Source organism: Zootoca vivipara, chromosome 4 (genome assembly GCF_963506605.1).
Source record: "Zootoca vivipara chromosome 4, rZooViv1.1, whole genome shotgun sequence".
Taxonomy (NCBI): Eukaryota; Metazoa; Chordata; class Lepidosauria; order Squamata; family Lacertidae; genus Zootoca; species Zootoca vivipara.
In genome coordinates this window covers 53,724,980-53,749,026 of record NC_083279.1, presented here as the reverse complement: position 1 = coordinate 53,749,026, position 24,047 = coordinate 53,724,980, and the positions used below count along the sequence as shown (strand labels likewise).

The window sequence follows — 24,047 nt, the reverse complement described above, 5'->3', positions numbered from 1 at the left end:
TGTAGTTTTCGCCCCGACGCGAAGGGGGGAATTGTGTGTGTGCGCTTTTCCCCCGCCAGGGCCCCGCGCGCAGCCTTCTCTACCCGAGTGTGAGCGCGCTGCGGCCTTCTTCCCGCAGGGGCGGCGTGAGGTGCTCTGGTGGGGTTGATCCAGCCGCCGCGGCTGGAAAGTTTTTTCCCCCTCAAAAAAAAAAAGGCGCGGGGAGGGGAAGCGGCGGGCGCTCCTCCGCATGATTTGGCGGGTTAGCGGGGTTTTGCGTTTTGTTTTTTTGTGACGGAGGCTGAGGTGGCGGCAGCGGCGGCTGGTAAGTCCTGAGGCGCGAGACTTCGGGGCGCGCGTCTGGAAAGGGCGGGCGGGGGAGAAAGGGAAGCACCTCGCGCTGTATCCGGGGGGGAAGGGGGGGTCTCGTGGCTTCCTCGCTTCTTGTGTTTTGTTTCCGTTTTCTGCCCCGCGCGGCGCGAGCCTCATTTCCGTTCCGAGTTCAAACAACAAGGAGGCGCCGCCGCGGGCGGAAGGGAGAGGAAGGCCTGGGCTGAGGCGAGATGGATCCCTGCGCGCTTCAAGGGCCTCCTCGCCGCCATCGCCACCGCGGCGGCGCCTTTCCCTCTCCTCCATCTACTCCTCTTCTCAAACGGCGGGGCGGGAAAGAGAGATACCTCCGTCCCCGCTCGCCATGGAAGAGGCCGCCGGAGTCCAAAGCCACCTTCGCCTCCCCTGGGAAAGAGACGGGCACGGCGGCGGCGGGAGGAGCCGGCGGACATTTCGGGATCCTTCCCGCCGCCGCCCCCTTCCCTCAGTCCGTGTAACCTGGCGGGGTCATCTCGGCCGTTGTTCGGGCTCCTGTCAAACGTCGGAGGGGTTATTTCAAAGCGAAGGAACATCACAACAACTCCATCCTCTCTATCGCTCCATGTGTATCTGAAGTGTGTACATGCGACAGTGAGGGTTATTTTGTGCGTGCCTTAATATGCCAATAAAAGGTACCAGAGATTAGATCAGGAGATCATGTAGCTCAGTTGGTTAGAGCATGATACGGGACATATTCCTGCATTGCAGGGGGATGGACTAGATGATCCTTAGGGTCCCTTCCAACTCTACGTTTCTAGAATTAGGTCTCTTCGTAGATGTTTTGTTACATTAAGTGAAGCAGGCAGCACTGGCACCTGCTGAGATGCAATATTTTTATTTTTTTTGAACGAGTGAAAATATCTTGATCAGTGGCTTGTATACTACTATGAATCATACAGCATCCCCCTTGCCCTGGTGCAGTTCTGTATGCACTAGTGTATACACACTTCAAAAAGTGTACCACCAATGAAACAGGAACTTCCTTCCCTGTAAGTGTGTTTTAACATTGGGATGTTTTTACTCTTTTTAAAGCAATACCTTAGTTTGACATCATTATGTTTACTTTGGAACCACGATTATGTGACTGCAGGAAGAGATGGTCCAGGAATAAATAATCATAGTCATAATCATAGTGTTGTTGTTTTTCAAGTGGCAATTACAGCAGTGTATATAACTAGAAACAAATTGCTTACTTTATTAAGAATATCTGTGCTCTTGCCTCAAAGAGTGAAGGTTTTTAACACTTTAGCTATATTTAAATCATAGTGATCATTTCCCCAAATCTGGCAGCAACTTATATTAAATGAAATAACATCTTGAAAGTCCTCAGTTTCTTGAAAGTTATATTTTCCAGTTCTCTTTGGAGAAACATCCAGTTGTGGTAAAGCTAATAATATAAAGTCAAATGATAAATAGTGCATCGCTTCAGTGTTTCAGACAGAAACTGCTTCAAGCTGACTTCTAGACATTACTCATAATTCATAAGTTGCATGGCCTGCCTCTGAATTCAGCAGAGGAATGGAAAGATGAAAGGAAACGAATGATTAGCCAGCGTTTGAGATTTACAGCAAGCAAGTTGAAAAAGCAATATTTTAAAAGAGACATCTGTTTTATACTGTATGAGCCTTTTTTTTAAAAAAAGGATATGAATCCACAAGCTACCAAACATCAGAATAATTTTAATAACAATGTTATTTTGATATATTAGTGGTCTTAACCATTAGCTCAGCACCCAGTTGAAATCTTGCTCCATATTTATGGCTTTGGATTGTGCTCTAAACCACCTATGCAGAAACTCCACTAGACCAATAGATCATATTTTCAATTGAAAAGTAAATGAACAAATAAAGTGTACTTATTTTGAACCTGTTATTTCTATTTGTATGTAATGTGTAAAAACAAACAAACACATTTCATTTTGCAGGTTGCCTCTTGAAACATTTCAGCCATGACTAAAAGAGAAGCAGAAGAACTGATAGAAATAGAAATTGATGGAACAGAGAAACAAGAGTGCACTGAAGAAAGGTATATAGGTTGAATCCGCAGGAGTGCATGCATGCATTTTTTCCCTGGAGCTGCATTTCACATTCAGGGAAGAAAGCCAAGTGTTTACTGTAAATCCAGTTTAGAGTGTTGCAGTAGAAGAGCAGTGGCTAATCTGCTGTTTGTGGGGGCCTGATGCAGCGATCCAAGCAAATTTTTCTGCCCACCCCACTGAATTTGGTATCAAAAAGCTTAATAAATATATTTCTGGGAAGGAAAATATTAAAATCCCAGCACCCTGGTATTGATACAATCACCCCTTCCCCCAGTCATCAGATTGTTCATTTATTGAGCAGGGAGGAGCAGTAATACCCATCTTGAGCTGATCTGCCTGGGGGGGTGGCATTTGTGCATGCTTGCATGTTCATGTGAGTGTTGGGTGGCCACCTTCATCACTGGCATGTGGCCCGTGGTGGATGGTTGGCAAAGAGTGAATGCAGCCCTTGGGCTGAATCAGATTAGCCCCCCTGGCATAGAATGTTGCCATAAAGAGGCCACAGAAAGTGCCTAGCTGTATTTCAGTAACCCAAAGCTTTTTTATTATGTTGGGTTCTATACGTTAAAATTCACCCACAGTGGAAAAAATTCAAGTTTGTTGAATGTCAGATAAGTTGCTGTTTGCTTTTTCTCCATTTTCTACTTCCTTCATTTCTGATAGAAACTTTTTCTTCTTTCACCAAAAGAAGCCAAACAGGGAGGAATTTCCATTTGAAAACTCCTGCTCATTTAATATCCTCCATATGAGATTAAGTCTCAACACTTACTCCACTTGACCAAGGGCCAAAAAATCTAACTCGTGGAAGTCTCTCTGAGCATAAATAATCACAACTTTAAAAGCATTTTCTGTTCCTTTCTTTTTTCCAGCTGTATAGTGATTAGATGTTTTCATATAGCAGAAACCAAACTGTTTTTTTTTATTAAGAAAACATTTACAGTCATACTTCTGCTTACGTTCGCTGCGGTTTGCGTACACCACGGGATATGAACGCGCTGAACCTGGAAGTACCGGAACGGGTTACTTCCGGGTTTGGCGATTCGCGCATGCGCAGAAGCGTTGAATGACAGAATGCGCAGAAGCACTGAATTGTGTGGCGAGCATACGCAGATTCAGCACTTCAGGTTGCACACTGCTCAGGTTGCGAACGGGGCTCCGGAACAGATCTTGTTCGCATCCAGACGTACCACTCTACTTCATGCATGTTTCTATAAAAACGGCAATATAACTGTGCATAATATTTCTGTTTCACAAGCTTGTGGGCAAAGATTGCAGGGGGAAAAGATACTTCTCCCCCCCTTACAGTTATACTGCCTATATTTTTCTTAAAGGGTATGTTTCTTTACCTTAAAATACAATTAATTGTAAGTCAGGTTTAGGGGCTTTACCCTGCTTAATCCCTGCCATTATTTTTTGGTCCTTGGCCTGTTTCATTATAACCTGTGGAATCTTTGTGATATATGTCTTGCAGTTCCCTTGATATCTTTCCCTTTGTGTATCTTTGTTACATAGCTATTATCTTGATACCAGTTGTACTCTGCTAAAATATTAGCATATTCCTAGATGTCATTGCAATATTAGCATATTCCTAGATGTCATTGCAACTTTGTATAAACGGTAAGATTCTTCCCACTCCCCATTAAAGTAATGGTTTCTATGTCCCAATGCATTCTCAGTTCAGTGCAAGTTCAGATCACTACAGAAAAACACACAGAGCAGTTAAGGGAGTTCAAATCCAGCTTCAGATATGTTTGCAAAAGTTGTTCCATTTTAAAACCAAATGAGGTTTAGGTCTCTTACTGGAGTGTTTAGCATTAGCACATTCTAACAGTAGTTTTTGTTCAAATACAAGAACCCTTTTAAACTCTTTGTTTCAGCATTGTTGAGCAAACGTACACCACTGCAGAATTTGTGAGTCAGGCTATTGATATCAATGAGCCGGTTGGAAATCTTAAGAAACTACTGGAACCAAGACTTCAATGTTCTTTGGAAGCACATGAAATCTGCCTTCAGGATATACAGGTATAGCAAAACAATTACAGTTAAAAGTTTTAATATAAAGGATGGCCTATACTGAGTAGGACTCCTTTGATCTTCTGCCTACATTTTCTATTATTCTTGTATATATTTATCAATATTAATTGATTGGAACACATTGCATAGAATATAATTATCCCTACCAGGGGATGCACATCAGTTGAGTAAAATGGACATAGATACATGGCCACCTTTTCATTTAACTCAACAAAACTTTTCCTCTGTATCATATCTAGCATATTTTTCAACAACTGAGACTTTTGTTTAGATCAAAGTTTTTGAGTAAGTAAGTTCCAAACAAATAAACATATTCAAGCAACAATTCGCTCAGGAAAACAAAATAGATTCAGGTTTATAAGCAAATAAGGGAATGCTCAATTATAACAAGTAAGCTGGCCTGCCTTTTAGGTGATACATGCTAGAGGGCAGGGTAGAGCTGCAAAGAGACTGGTTTATCCTAAAGACTGGTAACTGTTTTGAAAGGCAAGTCCTATCTTTGCTGTTGTCTCTCAGGAGACAAAACTAGCCCCTGCCTGTAAAATAAAACATTGCAATTTTCTTGGGATTTCCCCCCATATAATTTTATATGGATAATTACAAAAAAATATGTAATGTTAAATAATATGTGTGTTTGAACAGCAGGAAAGAAATGGCTAACTGGAAACACACAGGCCATATCCTCAGAAATATTAACTGAGCGGTCTAGAACAACGAAGCATGATCGAAGATATTGCAAAGCACACCTCCAATTGTGTTCAATAGGCCTCCCAAAACAAAGGCTACCGTAGCCTGGAGGTCATATCTTTGATGCATGTTCAACACACTGTGGTTTCAAAAGTGCTGTACAATAAGGGCATGTGATATACAGTGGAACCTCGGTTTATGAACACCTCGGTTTATGAATTTTCGGTTTATGAATTTTCGGTTTATGAACGCCGCGGACCCATCTGGAACGGATTAATTCATTTTCCATTACTTTCAATGGGAAAGTTTGCTTCAGTTTATGAACAGACTTCTGGAACCAATTACACCTATGCTTCAGTTTATGATCGCTTCAGTTTAAGTACTCTGCGGACCCGTCTGGAACGGATTAATCCACTTTCCATTACTTTCAATGGGAAAGTTCGCTTCAGTTTATGAACGCTTCAGTTTAAGTACTCCGCGGACTGTCTGGAACAGATTAATCCACTTTCCATTACTTTCAATGGGAAAGTTCGCTTCAGTTTATGAACACTTCAGTTTATGAACAGACTTCCGGAACCAATTGTGTTCATAAACCGAGGTACCACTGTATCTACATACCATTATGGTGACCTATCGGATGCTGTGTGGGAAGGATTCCAGGAGAGAGGAAAGCTACGGAAGACAACCTTGGAACCTTATCCACCTGGAAAATCCCCCCAAGGGTGTTCTCCCACCGACTGTCCTGTCCTGATTGTTGTGAACAAACTCATAATATAATAATAAGTTGACTACCTTTTTTTTGAATTTCTGCTTATCAAGCTGGATCCAGATCGTAGTCTTTTTGATCAAGGTGTCAAGACAGATGGAACAGTGCAGCTTAGTGTCCAAGTAATATCAAGGCAAGGTAAAAAACTAATTCTGTAGATTTATGACGTTTCCTGCATCTGGTGGAGATGTATGTTAAAAACAGTACTATTTAATGGCAGGGTTGGTATGCAGCCCTTGTTATTGACCTACAGTAATAGCTTTTTCTGTTCAAATATTATTTCTCAATGGCTGGATATAAGTATACACATTAGAGCTTAGTTATTGTCAACTTACTGCACAGGGTAAATTTTTATCGTAATACATGTCAGTGACCAGGTCAGAATGATTAATCTGGAAAATTGGTTTCCTTTTAGTGTTTTGAAGGACTTTGTAGACTTGCAAATGCTTTTGCACAGCTTATTGATTATACAGATGTATATGCTTAAACCTGCATATGGTTTTTTTAAATGATGAAACTATAAGGTCAAAGTCGATATTGGGAGCTAGCGGGTTGAAAATGAGATACAGTAAAAGTTGGTGAGCTGGGAATTCAGAGTTTGCATTTCACAAAATATTTATGAACAGCATTTTTTTAGAATTTTAAATGTTAAAGTGATGACACAGTATTGGAATGAAGCATTTAAAATTGAAGTTAAAATGCCATTTATAAAGATTTTATTTTTAAGAGGGCTCTGAAATAAAATTATTTACTCACTGGTTATAACGTATGATTGCTGTTGTTTATTAATTGCCTTCTACATATGTCCCAAGGCAATGTGCAAAATATTATAAAAACAGATAAAAGTTATAAAACAGCACCATGACTAAGGAAAGAAACTGTATCTTATAATTGTGGAGGCTTTGACCTTTCTCAGGACTGTATAGTTAACTTTTTATCAGAACAGTATGAAGCAGATTTTTTAAAAAATATATTGTATTGAATTAGAACACCATTAATTTGTTCTGTTCCACTTTGTGATAGATTGCATTTTGTGTGTGGTGTTTTCTCAATTATCTTCCTCTGTACAGGAATAGAACCAAAGTTAAACATCCTTGAAATTGTAAAGCCAGTAGAAACTGTTGAGGTTGTGATTGACCCAGATGCCCACCATACGGAAACTGAGGCACACCTTGTTGAAGAAGCTCAAGTGATAACACTGGATGGAACGAAACATATTACCACCATCTCTGATGAAACATCTGAACAAGTAACTCGTTGGGCTGCAGCATTAGAAGGCTACCGAAAAGAGCAGGAACGTCTAGGAATACCCTATGGTAATAAATTGTATACAATGGTATATATATATCTTTGTGGGCTTTTTTCTCTATCTCCCCCTCCATTTGCAGATAGTTCTGCTTAGATGTCTGATTTGTAATAATGAGAAAGTGATGTTGAATAAATATGGTGCACATTCAGTTTCTACTGTGAACGTTTCATTTTGTCAGTTCAGCATCATTGCCAAGGGAATGCCATATAAGCAGGGGGAATTCATAACCTCTTGTGCTGAGGTTTAGGCTTGCATTTTCTCTGATGTATGCAGTAGTTCAGGGAGGGGAAATAAGCTATGAAAATATAATTATTTTCTAATTGTAAAACTGTAGTAGCTAAACATTTCTTTGAGAGATTGGTTTGGACCCTGTGATAATCATCTGAGGCCCTACTTTGTGTGCCTCCTCCACAAGAGGTCTGGAGGGTCAGAAAACAAGAATGGACCTTTTCTGCCATGGCTCCTCACATATTTGTGGAATGCTCTCCCCAGGGGAGCTTGCCTGGCACCTTCATTACATATTGTTAGGCACCAGGCGAAAACATTTCTTTATAACCAGGTGTTTAGCTGATTAACATTCTATGGCCTTTTAAATGTTTGTGGGAGCAGGGTTATTGGTTTGTTTTTGTTTGATTTGTATTTTGTGTTCTCGTTTTTGTTGTGAACTACCCTGTGATCTTCAGATGAATGGTGGTGTACAAATTTAGTAATCAGTCAATAAATCAGTCACTGAAGCACTGGATAGTTCATGTCATTCAGAGTAGACAGCACTAGTAGAGAGATGGATTGACTTGGTCTGGTTCAAATGTAAAACTAAATCTTAGTTTACCATTATGAGGATAAGCAAGTGTGAGCCTTGGGGTTGTTTACTTTCCTTTCTTCCTGTATATAGAAGGGGAGGAAGTTTGAAAGTTTAATGTCACTATTTAGAGTTTAACGTTACATCTGAATACGGTATGTGATATTGTAGTTTATTCCAGTGACACCTAGTTCAGACAAACCAGAATCAAACTGGCTTCAGATCCTGGTGTATTGAGCAACTGTGGATAGAATAAAATATATTTTTGTATATTCGGACATAAAGAGAAATGGCAATTTGTTCAAAACCATGCCAAAAAGCTTTACATTTTCCTCCTTTCACATGGAAGGGGAGACTGAAGCAGTCGGAAGCGCTTTGTTGTGACATCTGAAGTTAGCAGCTATCAGTCATTTCCATAAATTTATATGTTCAACATAATGATGTAGTCATGAATCTTTGAAAAAAGACTACACGAGTCCATGAGTTACCACTATGTCTCTGAAAATGGTTGTCATAATAAAGCTATTTTCTGAAAACTTGATATTTAGCTAAGTATAGATATGAAAGTAGTTGGATAGTAAGATTTTAATAGATAATATACTAGAATTCCTTTTCTTTATTACAGTGGTACCTCTACTTACGAATGTTTCTACTTACGAATGGAGCTCCGTCCGCCATCTTGGATGCGGTTTAGATAGGATTTTTTTCTACTTTTCTACTTACGATTTTTTTCTCCCAATGCATTCCTATGGGATTTGACTTACAATTTTTTTCAACTTACGAATGTGCGTTCCGAACGCATTAAATTCATAAGTAGAGGTACCACTGTATTGCTTCAGCTGCATGAACCTGCCATCTGTTGGGCTTTTATGTTCATTTTAAGAATACTTTGTTTGAATGTATGCTGATGATGGTCTAACAAAGCCTGTTGCAACATTGAGAAAAATAAGTAGAATATTCTCTTCTTTCCTAGATCCAGTACAGTGGTCAACTGACCAGGTACTGCACTGGGTAGTATGGGTGATGAAGGAGTTCAGCATGACAGACATAGATCTCAATACTCTTAGCATTCCTGGGAGAGAGTTGTGCAGCCTCGGTCAAGAGGACTTCTTCCAGAGGGTCCCTCGGGGAGAAATCCTTTGGAGCCACCTGGAACTTCTTCGAAAATGTATGTGAGTTTTCTCAACAAATATATTGTTTTATTTTTTTAAATAAAAGTTTTTAAATAAAAAGTCTACATCATGGCAGTCCTAGTTATCAAGTAATGTATGCATTCAGTCACTATGACTTAAAATGCTACTGACACTTTAGGGTTCTGTACACATAGCTCGGTCCCTGCTCCTGCGAACCTAGCAGTTCGAAAGCACGCAGTGCAAGTAGATAAATAGGTATCGCTGTGGCGGGAAGATAAACGGCATTTCCGTGCGCTGCTCTGGTTCGCCAGAAGTGGCTTAGTCATGCTGGCCACATGACCCGGAAGCTGTACGCCAGCTCCCTTGGCTAGTAAAGCGAGATGAGTGCCGCAACCCCAGAGTCATCCGCGACTGGACCTAATGGTCAGGGGTCCCTTTACCTTTACCCATAGTGCAATGCAAATTGTAAGGGTTCTGTATGTATCAGCTTCTAGACATGGATAATTTAAACACTATAGCAGTTTAGTTTTCTCAAAATGCAAATATTCTTAGCATCAGGAGAAGAGTTACTGAAAATGTAAAGTAAGATTTAAATCATTCTTCAATCTCTATTAGAAACTAAATGCTTCTATACTTCCTATTCCTCTTTTAGTTAAGAATATATACGAGGCAACAGAAAGTAATTACTAAAAATTACCAGATATGAAAGAAATGTGAAATGCAGAATTGCCTGTAACTCTAATAACATTATAAATATTATAGATGTGTATTTCTTTTTTCCTTTCCCTGCATGGCCTTTAGACTTCAAGCATGTTCCTAATTCTTATATTCTTTATAAAATTAGCACTTTCCTGTGTTCTTTCCTCATTTTTTCAAGGGAAAATATTGCCAAAGTTTAGTATTTAATATTTTTCTTGTATATCCAGATGTGCTGGCTAGCCAAGAACACTCTGGAGAAATAGCTACAGTTACTATTGATCAACGTAAGTTGTCCTTCTATGATTTTGTTTTAAAGAAATAGTATTTTCAATAGAGTCTTATCATAGTCTATATAAAAATGCTTGAACTTGGAAGCTGCTCTTTAACGTTTTAAAGATGGAATCAATTTGAAATTAAGAACATTTGTCTCTAATGGTGCATTCACACTGGCACCTGACCAGTGAACCAGGAGGTCTACTGCAAGGTGTGTTCCCATTGCTGTGGGGCTTTAATATTGAGCATTAGTTCAATATTAAATTATTCCTGGATTATCTAGCAGCAGTTTACTGGTGTTTCTCATGGGATACTTTAAAAAGAGAGTGCAAACAATTTGGGAGTAGAGAGTAACTAATAAGGTCTGTCCTGGGCAGAACTAGTTTGGTACGGTTATTATTTCTATGGTGCTTTCACCCACAGTTCTTTACTTTTATTGGAAAACACTTTAGCTAGTTACTTTCTTCTTAGTTTGGGAGCAAATAAAGAGGAGCAACAAAAGTTTTATTGAAGTGGCACTACAAAAGGTACAGAAGCTTAAGTATCACCTGTTTGCTTCTCTTGGCTAGCAGAAGCAGAATACAGAATACCTTGGTTGTCGAACACCTTGCGATTTGAATGTTTTGGCTGTCGAACGCTGCAGACCTGGAAGTGAGTGTTCCGGTTTGCAAACGTTCTTTGGAACCTGAATGTCCGACGCTGCTTCCGCAACTAATCGGAAGCTCTGCATTGGTTTTCAGTGCATTGGTTTTCAAACGTTTTTGGAAGTCAAACGGGCTTCCGGGACGGATTCCGTTCGAGAACCAAGGTATGACTGTAATGCAAAATCATAAGGTATTTGCATAAATTAGAGTAGTCACAAAATTTGGGGTAAGATTGATGCATACTTCAGATTTGTGGTGGCAGAGCCCTCACACTTTTCAATAAAAATACAAAACTGATAGTATAGACTAGGGTGGGGAATAGGATTTGGCTGGCAGGCCAGATGCTATGCTCCCCCATCCTCCACAGGACACTGTCAGGGACTGACTGCTAGGTATTACATCACCTGACATCAACATGATACCAGGTGACCCTGTTTCAAAGGAAAGAATCAGGAGCATACTCCTGAGAGTGCCTGCATGGAGGCTCAGCGGCCTGCAGAAAGAACCAGAATTTTTAGGAATACTCTGTGGTAATAAATTATATGCTGTGGCACATATATCTATCTTTGTAGTTATCTCTCTCCTCCCTCCAAATAGACTTGAACTCAAGCTGGGTTGCAGAGGACAATACTTGCTGAAAGAAGCTTGCTTATTGATACTGTCTTAACTTCCTTTGGGATAAGCAGACTCTTGAGTACACCTTATCCCAGCAGGGTTCTCAGTCAGTGCTGATTGGCACCAACTGCAAACTTAGCTTTTGTATGAGGCAGGTGGCCAGGACTTTGGGATACCAGCTTTATGGGCCCAATTACGAAACTAGGTAGGCCTAATTTGGCCTATGAGTCAAAGGTTCCCCCTCTACAGATTAGTTGGCAAGCCATCACTACTTCACAACTCAGAAATTCATTGTGTGTGTAATACAAACTCTTTAATTATACAGAGATTGGTTTCCCTAGTTATGCAGCCCAACTGAAAGACTTGCTGTGCCAAAAATCACTGTTTCTGATGCAGCATTGTAACTAATAATAATAAAAAAATTAAAATACTTTGGTGTTCCAGACATATTTCAGTAGGGAACTAACTCCATCACAAATGTTTATTTCCAAGTGCCAGGCAATGACACCATTTTTCAGATGACTTATTGATAATGCTGTTGGACGTTATCTGGTATTTGGTTATAGAAGGGCTGAATAAAGCTGTTTGTGTACTCTTCAGAGAAAATATTAAAACTCTTCTATCTCCAGTTCAATATCCCTTCATCTGTATAGTGCAGATTAATGGAGCTAAAGTTTAAGAAAATGACCTCATAATGTAAATTCACCAGCATTTGTAATATTTTATTACATATTCTTCTGTTCTTGAACTACGGTAGCTCATATTATTATATTCCATGTCAAATGTCTGTAATATCTTGGGCTGTTCCTGTGTCTTGCTGTCTGACATGGGAATTTCTGCTCATGCATCTAACACCCATTTTTAATCTTATGGGTATATAATCATATGTTTTCTCTGTAGCTGTGCAGATTATTCCAGCATCTGTACAGCCTGCTACTCCAACCACTATTAAAGTCATCAACAGCAGTGCAAAGACAGCAAAAGTGCAGAGAGCACCAAGGATTTCTGGAGAAGATAGAAGTTCACCCGGGAACAGAACAGGTATTTTCTTTTAACTAAAACCAAAATATTTTAAGTATCCATATAGTATGAATACTCCAGTCCATAGAGTACTGTAGAATTTGTTAGTATCTTAGAAGAACAAAGGTCAGTTTTATTTGAATGAGCAAAGTTTCTGTTTCTTAAAATAATTTATCTCAACCTGAAGACTCTTGGAGGAGAACCACCAAGACAGAAAAAATAACGATTTCATAGCTGGTAGATAAAATAATGCCCATCTTTTGCAACAGAGAGAATAGACATTAAAATAGATTTTAAAATTTGCATTAATGAAAAATACAAATTCCATAAAGCTAAAAAATAAGATTGGGATATGAAGGCAGTGGAAGACAGGAGTGTCTGGCGTGCTCTGGTCCATGGGGTCACAAAGAGTCGGACACGACTAAACAACAACAACAAATGAAGTTTTTAATACACAAGTGTATTGATCACAAGTAAGGCTCATAAGATGAAAAACATGTTTTTAAATCTGCATTTTAATCATTTCATTTTCAATAGGAAACAATGGCCAGATCCAACTCTGGCAATTTTTGCTTGAGCTTCTGACTGACAAAGATGCTCGAGACTGCATTTCATGGGTTGGCGATGAAGGAGAGTTCAAACTAAATCAACCAGAGCTAGTTGCACAGAAATGGGGACAACGTAAAAATAAGCCTACTATGAACTATGAGAAACTCAGCCGTGCTTTACGGTAAGTTAAGAACATAAGAACTGCTTATACTGGATCAGAGCAGAGTCTGATTCTAACAGTAACCCCCAGTTGCCCATGGAATTTAACAAACAGCATGAAGGTGATGGTTTCCTGTTGTTTGTCCCTGGCATGTGGTATTCTAAGGTACACTGCTCTTGAACATTCTGGTTCCATTTAAATTCCACGAATTTTCTAATTCCCTTTTAAACTTTAATGGCCATATCCACATCCTGTGGTAGCGAATTCTTTATGTTAACTATGCATTATGTGAAGAAGTACTTCCTTTTGTCATAAGTCCAGTGTCAATTTATTAAGAATAGTAAATTAATTAATTAATTAAATTGAATACTCATCATATTGATTTATACCAGGCATCCCCAAACTGCGGCCCTCCAGATGTTTTAGCCTACAACTCCCATGATCCCTAGCTAACAGGACCAGTGGTCGGGGAAGATGGGAACTGTAGTCCAAAACATCTGGAGGGCCGAAGTTTGGGGATGCCTGATTTAGACAATACCTTAAAGTGGTTTCCCCTTCTGAATGTGTGGACTTCAGTGAACTATTAACTTTAATTAACTGCATGCTGTCACATGTATTAACTGTGGTTTATAGCCAGCTAAATACTCTAGGAAAGTCAGCTGAAGGCAAAATTTAACTATTGGCGGCTATTCAATATAATAAGGCTACATGTCTAGATGTTGAAAGTTTAACTAAAACCCATAATCCCTCAGCTTCCAATGGTGAATGCACATTATTATTTTCCAAAAAAACTATAATGACAATGTACATGCAGCCCATCTCCTCAATGTGTATCCATGTTGTCCTATCACAAGCATGGTGATTCTGTTGTGCCTTCATTGGTGTTGAACTCCACAATACCCAGTTTCATGCATAAAGTGATGGCAAAGTAGATTCTTTCTGCTGCATAGGTTAAATTGAGCAAACAAGTATGCAAGGCTGCATATATCAGAAGACTCATTTGCACTGACGGTCGCTTTTTCTAAGTGATAAGAAAGTAGGCTCAAGTGTCCATCTGAAGCCTCCATGCAGATAGGCATTCTCAAACAGTTGAAGCTGCACTGTAATTCAGGGCCTACAAAAGGAAAACAAGTTTGTGATGGTCTCCAAAGTCATCCTTATATTTTGCCACCTTGGAGATCTTGTTAGATGTGAGGCAAGGGACATGCTTTAAGTTAGAAAGGCAGCTTTTATCAAATTTTATAGTTATCATCCGTGTTAGTTATCATCAGTTACTTTTTCAAGGACTTTTTGTTCCCTTTTTTCTAAATGAAGGTATTACTACGATGGAGACATGATCTGCAAAGTGCAAGGCAAGAGGTTTGTATACAAATTTGTCTGTGACTTGAAGACTCTCATTGGGTACAGCGCAGCAGAGTTGAACCGGTTGGTCACAGAGTGTGAACAAAAGAAACTGGCAAAGATGCAACTCCACGGTATTGCACAACCTGTCACAGCAGTTGCACTGGCTACAGCATCTCTGCAAACAGAAAAAGATAACTGAGTACCAGGACCTAAAAGCTTGGGAGCATGAGGCCTTTCTTGTATATTGAGCAGTTTCTGGTCCTAAAATGGGAGCTGCTACTTCATTCCTTGGCAGTTCAATATGATGCATGGTTTTTCTACGGAGAACTGAGACTCCCATAAATTTGGATCTTTTTCACGTAAAGGTATATATTTCATGTATGTTAAAGGCACTCCAGATTCTTCAGCATGAAGACAGACATGATGTGACAAGTTGGATTGGTAAGAGAGCTCAAAATTGGTTGGTGCCATGTTATGCCATACTTACAAATTTGTCCAGCGTTTTGTGAAATTGAAGCATATTTACACAATGTAAACCTGTCAATATTTTGAATTTAGTTCTCTGCACTTCTGTTTCTGAGCTACCAAATTGAGAGTAATGTATTTCCAGAGGTAAGGCAGCTTCTCTTAACCATGCTCCTTAGCATGTCAGGCTGTAAAAAACACACTGAAAAGTAGCATGCTCCTAAGATGATTTCTCATCGCAAAAGAAGTGTATTATAGGCAGAATTGAGAGATCACTGCTGAAGAGAAATCCAAATTTAAGTTCAGCAAGGTCAAAAACCAATTATGAGTATTTTGATAAAATATGTAGATAACGTGTATTTGAGGGAAAGTGCTTAACTATCTTGAGAGACATTGCTAAGCTTAATGTCTGGCACAAAAAGGTTTTCCACATTTTTCCTATTACGAGATTAAAAACTTGAAATGCTGTCTCTCATCCAAAGAATAGGTTTTGCTTTGTTTTAATCTACACTGCAGAGTATATCAGCTGATTCTGCTTATACTTGCAGTGTAGCTGACTTTGAACTGAAGACTTAAGTTAATCACAGAGAGAAGCCCCTACCTGTTGAGAAATAAAATGTAATCTGCAGGTAAATTGATAAGAAAAGAAGTTTGACTTCTCAATGTTATATAGACCTCTGTATTAAGATACAGAAAAAAGCAGTTTTCTTTAAATTACTTAAATTTCCAAGCTGTTGTTATGATGCTTTGGAAAGAAAAGGGTGTGTATCACTCATAGTTAATTCATTTGATAACATTTTTAAAAAGATAACCAAATTAAATCTAGATAAGTTTATGCTATTTTTCTTCGCCATCCCTTTGTTTGTTATAAATATCCCTTTGTTCTGAATGTAGGCTTTTTGTTGAATCATCACAATTAGAAGAACAAACTCGTTTGAAGTTGTGGTTTCACTTAACAATCAGTGAAAGTGCAGATGTTAAGCAGAGGGCCTTCATCTGTAAGAGCAAATCACTCAGAGTTGAAAAACAGGCTTACAGTAAAAAGCACTGAACATAAAATGTAGCTTAGTCCTGGGAAAGTAAGATTGTAGCTGTAGTTACAGCTTGACTCATTTGCTTATTTTCAGATTGCTTAGAAACATAGAAGATATTCTGGTATTTAAACATCATTAGGCAAAGAAAGTGTTTAAACCTTTGGGTGGCATTTAATGTTTCTGATGGCCAGTTTAGTCCATTGACTCCAGTGGGACTTGTATTTAACATTACAGGATTGCAGTTTAAGTTACACTAATATTTTATGCTGTTAGTCAAGCTGGTTAATAATATGTTTTCTCTCAAAGTCTGAATGATAATTATGGTAAGAGAAAAACCCACTTTAATCATTTATCAAGACTTTGAACTCTCCTATGCATCACTGGAGCCATTAGTCCATAGCTGGGGTGGGGAGGGGAGAGAAGCTGCATTCCTAAAAATATGGGTTTGGACATTTTATGTAGTGCTAAGGAAGACAAGCAACATAACTTACATTACTAGTTCATATGCATCTCTTTAAGATGTGTTTGAAGTGTACAGGCATCTAATTTTTCCCTGTAAAAGAAGGCAGCCTGTAAACCTTGGGGTAGACAAGGGTGACCACAAATTACATATATGAATGCTGTCATAAATATACTCTCAGCTATGCACATAACAGAATAAGCCATATTAGTAAACATGGCACATGGCCTTTTATTATATATACATTGGATTTGTTTTCTGAATTTTAAAATGTCATTATACTTCCTTTGTAAGTTTGCTGCATTTCTTGTAATATTTTCCCCATGTATAGAGTACTGATGTGTTTTAAAAACAGTACATACTTGTCAGATTTATTGTGGGGACAATCTGTGACTAATCGAGGTCTTCAGTAAGGTATGGATTATTGTATGTTAAATAGCATTGTGTGGCTGTCAGAAGAAAAATATAGAAGGTCTATTCCCAATTTTTTGTAAAATGGAGGGGGTTTTGCATACATTTTTACTCTTTAAGGACACATATTCTGCTAATTATGTATTTTGTGTTGAATTTTACATAAAACAATTATTTTCTATTTTTACTCTAAAATATTTGTGCATAAAATTGTCAATATAGTAAAGTAAGAAAATAAAATTTTACACAACAAAACGTTTTGTCTTTTGTACATTCAAAGTGTATATAACTTTTTGCAGTGTTTTCTTAGTAAATTTAGTAGATGTGACATGTAGTAGAAAAGGAAGAGATAATGCAAATGATAAAAAATATCATTACTCCAGCATTTCTGCAGTTTGTGGATCTCTTAAATTCATTGGCAGACATTTTGCTTGATTGCGAAACAAATGTCAAGCTGCACAATGGCACTTTCCTTTCCTCATCTGGGTAGACTTCCATAAAGCCCCAAAATTTGCTCTGGGAATTCCCCCAGACCTAAGAAGCCAATTTTGGGTTCACACAAATGGCTACAGTGAGGAAGAAAAAATCCATTGTGCAGGTTGAAATTGTATGACCTGCCACTGGATGTCACCCAGTGTAACTTCAGCTTAATTTCAGTGTTTGCAATAATAGCAATGGGTAATTCTTGCAAAATAAGGAAATTGGTAAAGTTCCCAAGTAAAGACAACAGTGCTTCAATTTGTGTATACAACAAATATATCTTAGGTTGGATTTCTTCACCTTTTTACTATCTGAGTTGGCATCATTATTTTTCAGTCTACCGGTATGTATATTGTCACAGATGCTCCAATCTGCTGCTGTTGCTTTGAACCCCAGCAGAGCCCATCTTAGATATTCTGGAAGCATACCTGTAAAACAGCAGAATAACCTCTATTCTTGCTGGATTATTTTACTGCATGTATCAGCAGCATCCCAAACTCACAGGAGCTGTATTTAAAAGCAGCAGGATAAAATAATAGGCTGTGGGGGCAGCTCTGCACAGCAGCTTGTAGATTTGAGCTATTTTTGTTAAACATCTTGTGCCTGCCTTTCAGCCTCGGTGAAACCAGGCAGCTGCCTCAGCAACAGCCAAAGGGTGCAGTCCATTAGTAACTGGCTGAGCTGTAGTTCAGAGGCACACCCCAGAAACCTGAAGATGAAAACTGGCAAGTTGCATTCATTTCTGCTTTGTCCTTGAGTGAAAGACAAGTGGATTTCAAATAAAAATCCTTCAGAAATCCAGAATTTGGCCCCCCTCCCCCAATAAAATCTGTACTTAGATCTGATGTGCTGACAAGGGATGAAAGGTTAATCCCTACATAGTCCTTTCTGCTTGCAGCTCAACATGTGCTCAAGTTTTATCTTATGCCACTCTGCCTATCAAAATGCACAGAAGTGGTGTCAACATAATTGGGGGGGGGGCGTGATTTCAAAGACTTCACTAAGCAGGTCTCTTCCCAGGTATGAGTTTATATATCCAGCAAACCCTGTATCTGCAATGTATGTCTGCGCTACTAGTGCCTTAAGCTAGGGCATTAACAGCTGGTTGGCTTCTAAATTGTCCAACATTTCTTTAATTGCTGGAGCCTAGAGGAAAGTTGACAGCTTTCCTCTAGATTCAAGAGCTACTTGACTCCAGAAGGTACCTTTCTGGAGCACTTGCCAAAGTCCTTTTGGTGAGCCTTGTGTCTGGGATTTCTCAAGTACTGCCTAATTCCTTACATGCCAGCCTGGTCACTTAGGTCTAGGGAGTTACTGTTTGTGGTCCTCCATGTTTCAGAATACATCCTTACCAAAACACTAATGTATACAAATCCATCAACAAAACGTGGGTGTTTTCTTGCCCCCGCTAATGCCTGAGATACCACTTGGACACTATAGTTGTAGTGCTCAGATTCACAAGGTAGCATCATTGAATAAACACAATGCCCCTTACAGGCTCACAGGTTGCATGCATATGTCTAAAAGCACTTACTGAGTATTCTAATTTGTTGGTTTGATTTGCTGAAAGAAAAATTACCATATATAGTAGCTACAATATGCCTGCTGGATACTGTTGAAACAGAAAAACCTGGCTGACTGAGAGTCTATGTGCCCTGAACACTTAAGTGGACCAATTGTCCCATCTAATGAACAGTATTATTAACCAACAACAACATATTTATATCCCACTCTTCTGACTGTATTGCCCCAGCCACTCTGGGTGGCTTCCAACAAATTAAAACACAGTAAGGCATCAAACATTAAAAACTTCCTCTATATTGTGGTCTTGGTTGGTGGGGAAGCAGGCTGCCGAGGACCTTGCTGAAAGTCATACCTAAAGCCATTTGGCTTGCTTAGATTCAGAAATCACTTGCCAGGCCTTTTCACCCCCCTGCACCCTTAGGGGAGATGAAAACAAATGAAAACAAATTTCAGAAGGCCAAGTTCTATACCAGATTTAATATTTTGTCACAGAAAATGAAATAACATGATACTGTGCAATAGGCAACTCACCACTTTAAGCTCAAAGTCTGTGCAGCTGGATCTTTCCTAGGCAAGTTTGGATGTCATCACTGTCATAGAAATTGGGAATCGGAACTGTATAAGGTGGAAGAGGGCATTTTATAGAAGGTAACCCCATCAGAATTGATCCTATCTTGTTAAAACATTGACGGGGGTGCATGTTGACCTGCCACGTCGAGCCAACCTGTTCTTTCCTCAAGTGTTCCTTGCGCTAAAAAGCAACCAACTTTTGAGATCCTGGTAATGACATGACAGTGAGCAGTAGGACCAGCCATTGCCTTTCGAATTTCAATAGGAAACCAATAGTGCTACACAAGTTCTAACAGAAGAATGCCATTTAGCGAACAGTTTCCTGCTTTCTGCGCTTGTTGGAGAAGCCTGAGTATGGAATTCTGTAATGAATGTACAACCATATACAAACCATCAAGCAGAAAATTCAAGGTAAGTGCTACAGACTCACACCACTACAATGGAACTCCTCCAGGAATGTATTTATTTACATTAAAACACTATTATACAAACTGAAAAAAAAGACATTTTAGAGGGAAGGCATGCCCAAGCAAACAGCCCTCTCACCCACCGCTGTTTTGTTCCACTATATTCAAAATGGGAAATCTATGAATCAGGTCTACTTGGAAAGGAAGAAAAAGAACAAAAACCAACCACCACCCAATCCACTACATGTGAACATTTGATGGTCACTGTTAAAGTCACCCCCCAAATACTTAATTCTTCAAATAAAACTCTTGCCCATTGGTTTTATTTGTAATTTATTTATGTAACACAGTGTAGAAAGCTATCAATTCATAAGCAATGATTCTGTACAATCATCCTGCAGAAACGCTTGTAGGATCCCTGTTAATTTTTCAACCAGCAGGCACTTCCCCCCGCCCCCCTATAAAAGTGCTCACAATTAACAAGGATTCCTTTTATTTTTTTAAAATATGAAAAGATACATGGGAAAGAAAAGTTCATCCCCTTAATGCCTAAGGTGTGCACATAAAACAGGCACAAAGAAACAAACGTGTATTCCCATGATTTCTACATCACTAATACAGCAGAAGCAACAATCTGTACAATAAAATGCAACTGCAGAGGAAAATAATTTCAACTCATCTGGAATACTTTTCTAAAAAAAAGAAGAAGAAAAATTCATCTCGACTTTAAAATGCATAGTGATCAGAAAAAGGAAAACTCAGCAAAGAGAAGCAGCTGAACCCCACGTACACAGAAAGCATCCCCCATCGATTCTTAAAGCATATTTCAATTAGGACTTAATTCCCCCCCCTTCACAAATCACAAGAATAATATACAACTGGCTAAAGGAGCTATATGATAAATAATTGGGAAAGAAGCTATTCATGCACTAGTTAAGTACAGCTAAACTTTACAGTACACAAAAAACATTCATTAATAATGTAGTGTAAAGACTGAAATGTAAAGAGAGAGAAGAATACATTACTGATTTTATAATTCAAGTTCAGGCATCTACTTGTGTTACAGCACAGCTGTCAAAAGGCGATAATGAGTAAATAATAAAACAAAGTGTTTGTTCGTTCTTGCTTGATTTCCACATTATTCTCTAACTGAACACCAATGGGCAGTGAAGCAATCATTTTGCTGTCCAACTCATGAGGCTGCTGTGGTGTTCTAGTTCTGCATCTGTTCAAAGAACTTGTAGGTTGGATTCTCGTAGCCATTTTGTTGCATCTTGGACAGGTGGCGTTCCTCTGGTGTCACTGCGGCGTCCACCTAAGGCAGGTGGAAGGAAGACCAGAGTCACGGTCCCACACGGGCAACACACAACTCTCACGCTGATAGTGTAAATGGAAGAAATAGGGTTGTTGTCCGTCCCGTCCCCCCACACCTGGTCGCCTCTTTGAAGAAGGGCTGCAGCTCAGTAGTAAAGCATCTGCTTTGCAAGCAGAACGTCCTGGGTTCAATCCCCAGCATCCCTAGGTAGGGCTGGGAAAGAACCCTGCCTAAAACCCTGCCTGTTATTGTAGAAAAGAGAAAACAAGACTCTAGATGTGTGTGTGTGGTGGGGAGAGGCAGTAGGGGTGTACATTGACTGTACAGACTATGGTCCCCAGTCACAGAATCTCACAGATTAGCAATAGATACCAAATGCCGGTGTGTGTATTCTGATGACACCCTTGGGTGCCAGTGTGAAAAGGCAATGTGAGGGAGAACAGGATACCGGACTTCTTGGGCTTCTGCCATGATCCAGCAGGGGCTCTTCTTTAGGTTAAGTCAGGCATAGGCAAACTCGGCCCGCCATATATTTTGGGATTACAACTCCCATCATCCCTAGCTAACAGGACCAGTGGTCAGGAATGATGGGAATTGTAGTCCCAAAACATCTGGAGGGCAGAGTTTGCCTATGCCTGGGTTACATTTTGAGGCGTCCTTTGTGTGTGAAGCACACCAAGAGTGTATGCATGCTGCCAACAGGGTTGATGCTGCTGTCCTCTTGCATGTTCACAGGTGCAGGAGAAGAGTGGGCTCAAACTCTCTGTTCTAAACAAATATTTTTATTTATAAAAGGATTTATATATTGCATGTTACAGCTGAACTGAGGTACCTTATCAACTATGTTAGTTTGGTTCACAGAATCACAAGGGTCTTCTAGTCCAACACCTTGCAGTGCAGTTTTGACCAATGCGGGACTTGAACCCACAAACCTGAGATTAAGAGTCTTGTTAATTTGAACTGGATTCATTAAACTTATTTTAAAAGGATGGTATTCATATTAAGTAATAAAACAGATGGCCCAGATGGGACCCAGGTGGTGCTGTGGGTTAAACCACAGAGTCTAGGGCTTGCTAATCAGAAGGTCGGCGGTTCGAATCCCTGCAATGGGGTGAGCTCCCGTTGCTCAGTCCCAGCTCCTGCCCACCTAGCAGTTCGAAAGCACACCAAAGTGCGAGGAGATAAATAGGCGGGAAGGTAAACAGCCAGAAGCAGCTTTGTCATGCTGGCCACATGACCCGGAACCTGTCTGCAGACAAATGCTGGCTCCCTCAGCCTATTGAGCGAGATGAGCGCCGCAACCCCAGAGTCGGACACGACTGGACCTGATGGTCAGGGGCCTCTTAACCTTTAATAAAACAGCAAAATCACAACAATATAAAATAAAATGTGGCAAATGACCCAAAAGGCACCACCAATTAATTCTTAACATTTAACTTAAGACAAGTCTAATTTCTATAGTTACTTGTGTACGTTCCCACTGGAATAGGCATTCTTGGTGTCCATAGAAAAAATACAGCAGTTATGGGTGAAGCACTGCAGAGAATATACTGCTCAAGGGTTAATTTTTATTGCTCACAAAAAATGACATTGCGATCATGTGAATCATATGGCGTTTGTCCATAGACAGCTTTCCGGGTCATGTGGCCAGCATGACTAAACTGCTTCTGGCGCAACCAGAAATTGTATTCCACCTAAGATGAAAGGCTCCATTTCCCCCGAACCCTGTGCATTTCCACACTAGGAAGATGAGAACAATTCTTACATTCTGAAGAAGGTCCAAAACCTGTCATTGATAGAACTCCCCCCCTTTAAGCTTTTTCAAGAAGCAGAGGAATGCTCAGCCTAGCTATATTAGCCATTCCAATCCATCAAGTTTTGGGTATCCTTAGAGAATGTCACGGCTTCCCAGCGCTCCACTCAAATCCCCTACATAATAATGTGCTCAACAGCAGCTTGAACAAATCTATATTGACAATCTTCAACTCTTGTTCTGCCTTACCTATCAGTTCATAATGAAATAATCCATAACACTCTGCAGACTTGGTATGGATCGGTCACATTCTGCTTTCAACCCATTAGCTGGGGTTTGAGACTGTCTACAGGCCAATTGCTTGAATTGTTCCCATTTAAACATCCCTTAATGTTTTTCCCCCTGCAGATGCAAAAGTTAGCATGTCACCCAGCTGAGTTCTCCAACGTATCCTTGGGACCTGGGACCAGGGACCATGTAAACCACACCACCAAACTACAGGTATGGCTTTTTTTGTATCTAATGCTGTGAGAGCAAAGTTTCAGTCATGTTACAGGACTGTCCCTTCCTATCCTACCCACTGCAGTGCCCCCCCCAAACTGCTTCAGAGAGTCCCCCCAGTTCTTTGGAGCAGATTTTCATGGTACATGGATGACCACGGGGAAAAGGAGGAAAAGGGGGAGTCTGTTCTGGCACCGCAGAACATATAATTTTATAATTACAATTTGAAATCAAACTCACAGTATTATTTTACCTGCGCCCCACCCCTTCTATAAGCCAAACTGCTTTTGCAACTGGAAAACAAAATCCAGTCTGAAAATGGAGCAATCCAGTTGACTTCATAGAAGGGAATAAGCTCTGTTTGGCTGCTATTGTCCATTCACAGAATAATTATTAGTAACTTTCGCTTACCTCCACTACACCATGATGGATAGAGGTATATTGTTTCTTCTTTAGCATCACCAAAGTGATGACAATTACTGTAGCAATGACAACACCTCCCACCATTAGTCCAATGATGGCGCCTTTATTCGAACCTACATCCTCAGCAAAGAATACCTAAAATAAAAATTTAAAAAATGGCAAGTTAGTTATTGAGTTAGGCAACTTGTTACTTGCGCATTTTACACCTTGCAAAACAAAAGACAAATTCTCCCAACAATCCAATGGTTTCTGAGCAGTGCTCAAGAAAATACCTAAACTTTGTTTC

General features: G+C 39.7%; 2 protein-coding genes across 9 annotated transcripts in view; one reads left to right on the top strand and one right to left on the bottom strand.

The window, feature by feature from the left end:
* The first annotated feature begins 23 nt into the window (after nucleotides 1-23).
* On the top strand, nucleotides 24-17,043 carry GABPA (GA binding protein transcription factor subunit alpha). Of its 5 annotated transcripts, none has more exons than XM_035114855.2 (10): nucleotides 24-304; nucleotides 2,273-2,373; nucleotides 4,264-4,408; nucleotides 5,927-6,011; nucleotides 6,944-7,189; nucleotides 8,955-9,149; nucleotides 10,041-10,097; nucleotides 12,246-12,386; nucleotides 12,903-13,095; nucleotides 14,389-17,043. In XM_035114855.2, exons 2-10 carry the CDS (start codon nucleotides 2,297-2,299, stop codon nucleotides 14,615-14,617), a joined length of 1,368 nt encoding a protein of 455 aa, XP_034970746.1. In that variant the 5' UTR covers nucleotides 24-304; nucleotides 2,273-2,296; the 3' UTR covers nucleotides 14,618-17,043. The 5 variants fall into 5 exon arrangements, with proteins under 5 accessions (XP_034970746.1, XP_034970749.1, XP_034970750.1 ...); XM_035114858.2 differs by lacking the exon at nucleotides 24-304 and adding an exon at nucleotides 405-923; XM_035114859.2 differs by lacking the exon at nucleotides 24-304 and adding an exon at nucleotides 405-953.
* A 2,765-nt stretch (nucleotides 17,044-19,808) lies between these two features.
* The window catches only part of APP (amyloid beta precursor protein), a 143,100-nt gene continuing 138,861 nt past the window's right edge, over nucleotides 19,809-24,047 (bottom strand). For all 4 annotated transcript variants that reach the window (XM_035114850.2, XM_035114851.2, XM_035114852.2 and 1 more), the window contains 2 exons: nucleotides 23,750-23,896; nucleotides 19,809-21,084 (listed from right to left, as the gene is read on the bottom strand). In XM_035114850.2, the coding sequence (XP_034970741.1) occupies nucleotides 20,983-21,084; nucleotides 23,750-23,896 (249 nt within the window). In that variant the 3' untranslated portion in view covers nucleotides 19,809-20,982. The remainder of the gene's footprint in view (nucleotides 21,085-23,749; nucleotides 23,897-24,047) is intronic.

What these genes read in the sequence shown, in the direction of transcription:
- GABPA (XM_035114855.2), top strand. Translation starts at nt 2,297, where the DNA reads ATGACTAAAAGAGAAGCAGAAGAACTGATAGAAATAGAAATTGATGGA. An exon ending in CCAAGTAATATCAAGGCAAG is followed by an intron (nt 6,012 to 6,943) that starts GTAAAAAACTAA and finishes TCCTCTGTACAG; the next exon opens with GAATAGAACCAAAGTTAAAC. An exon ending in AAACTCAGCCGTGCTTTACG is followed by an intron (nt 13,096 to 14,388) that starts GTAAGTTAAGAA and finishes TTCTAAATGAAG; the next exon opens with GTATTACTACGATGGAGACA.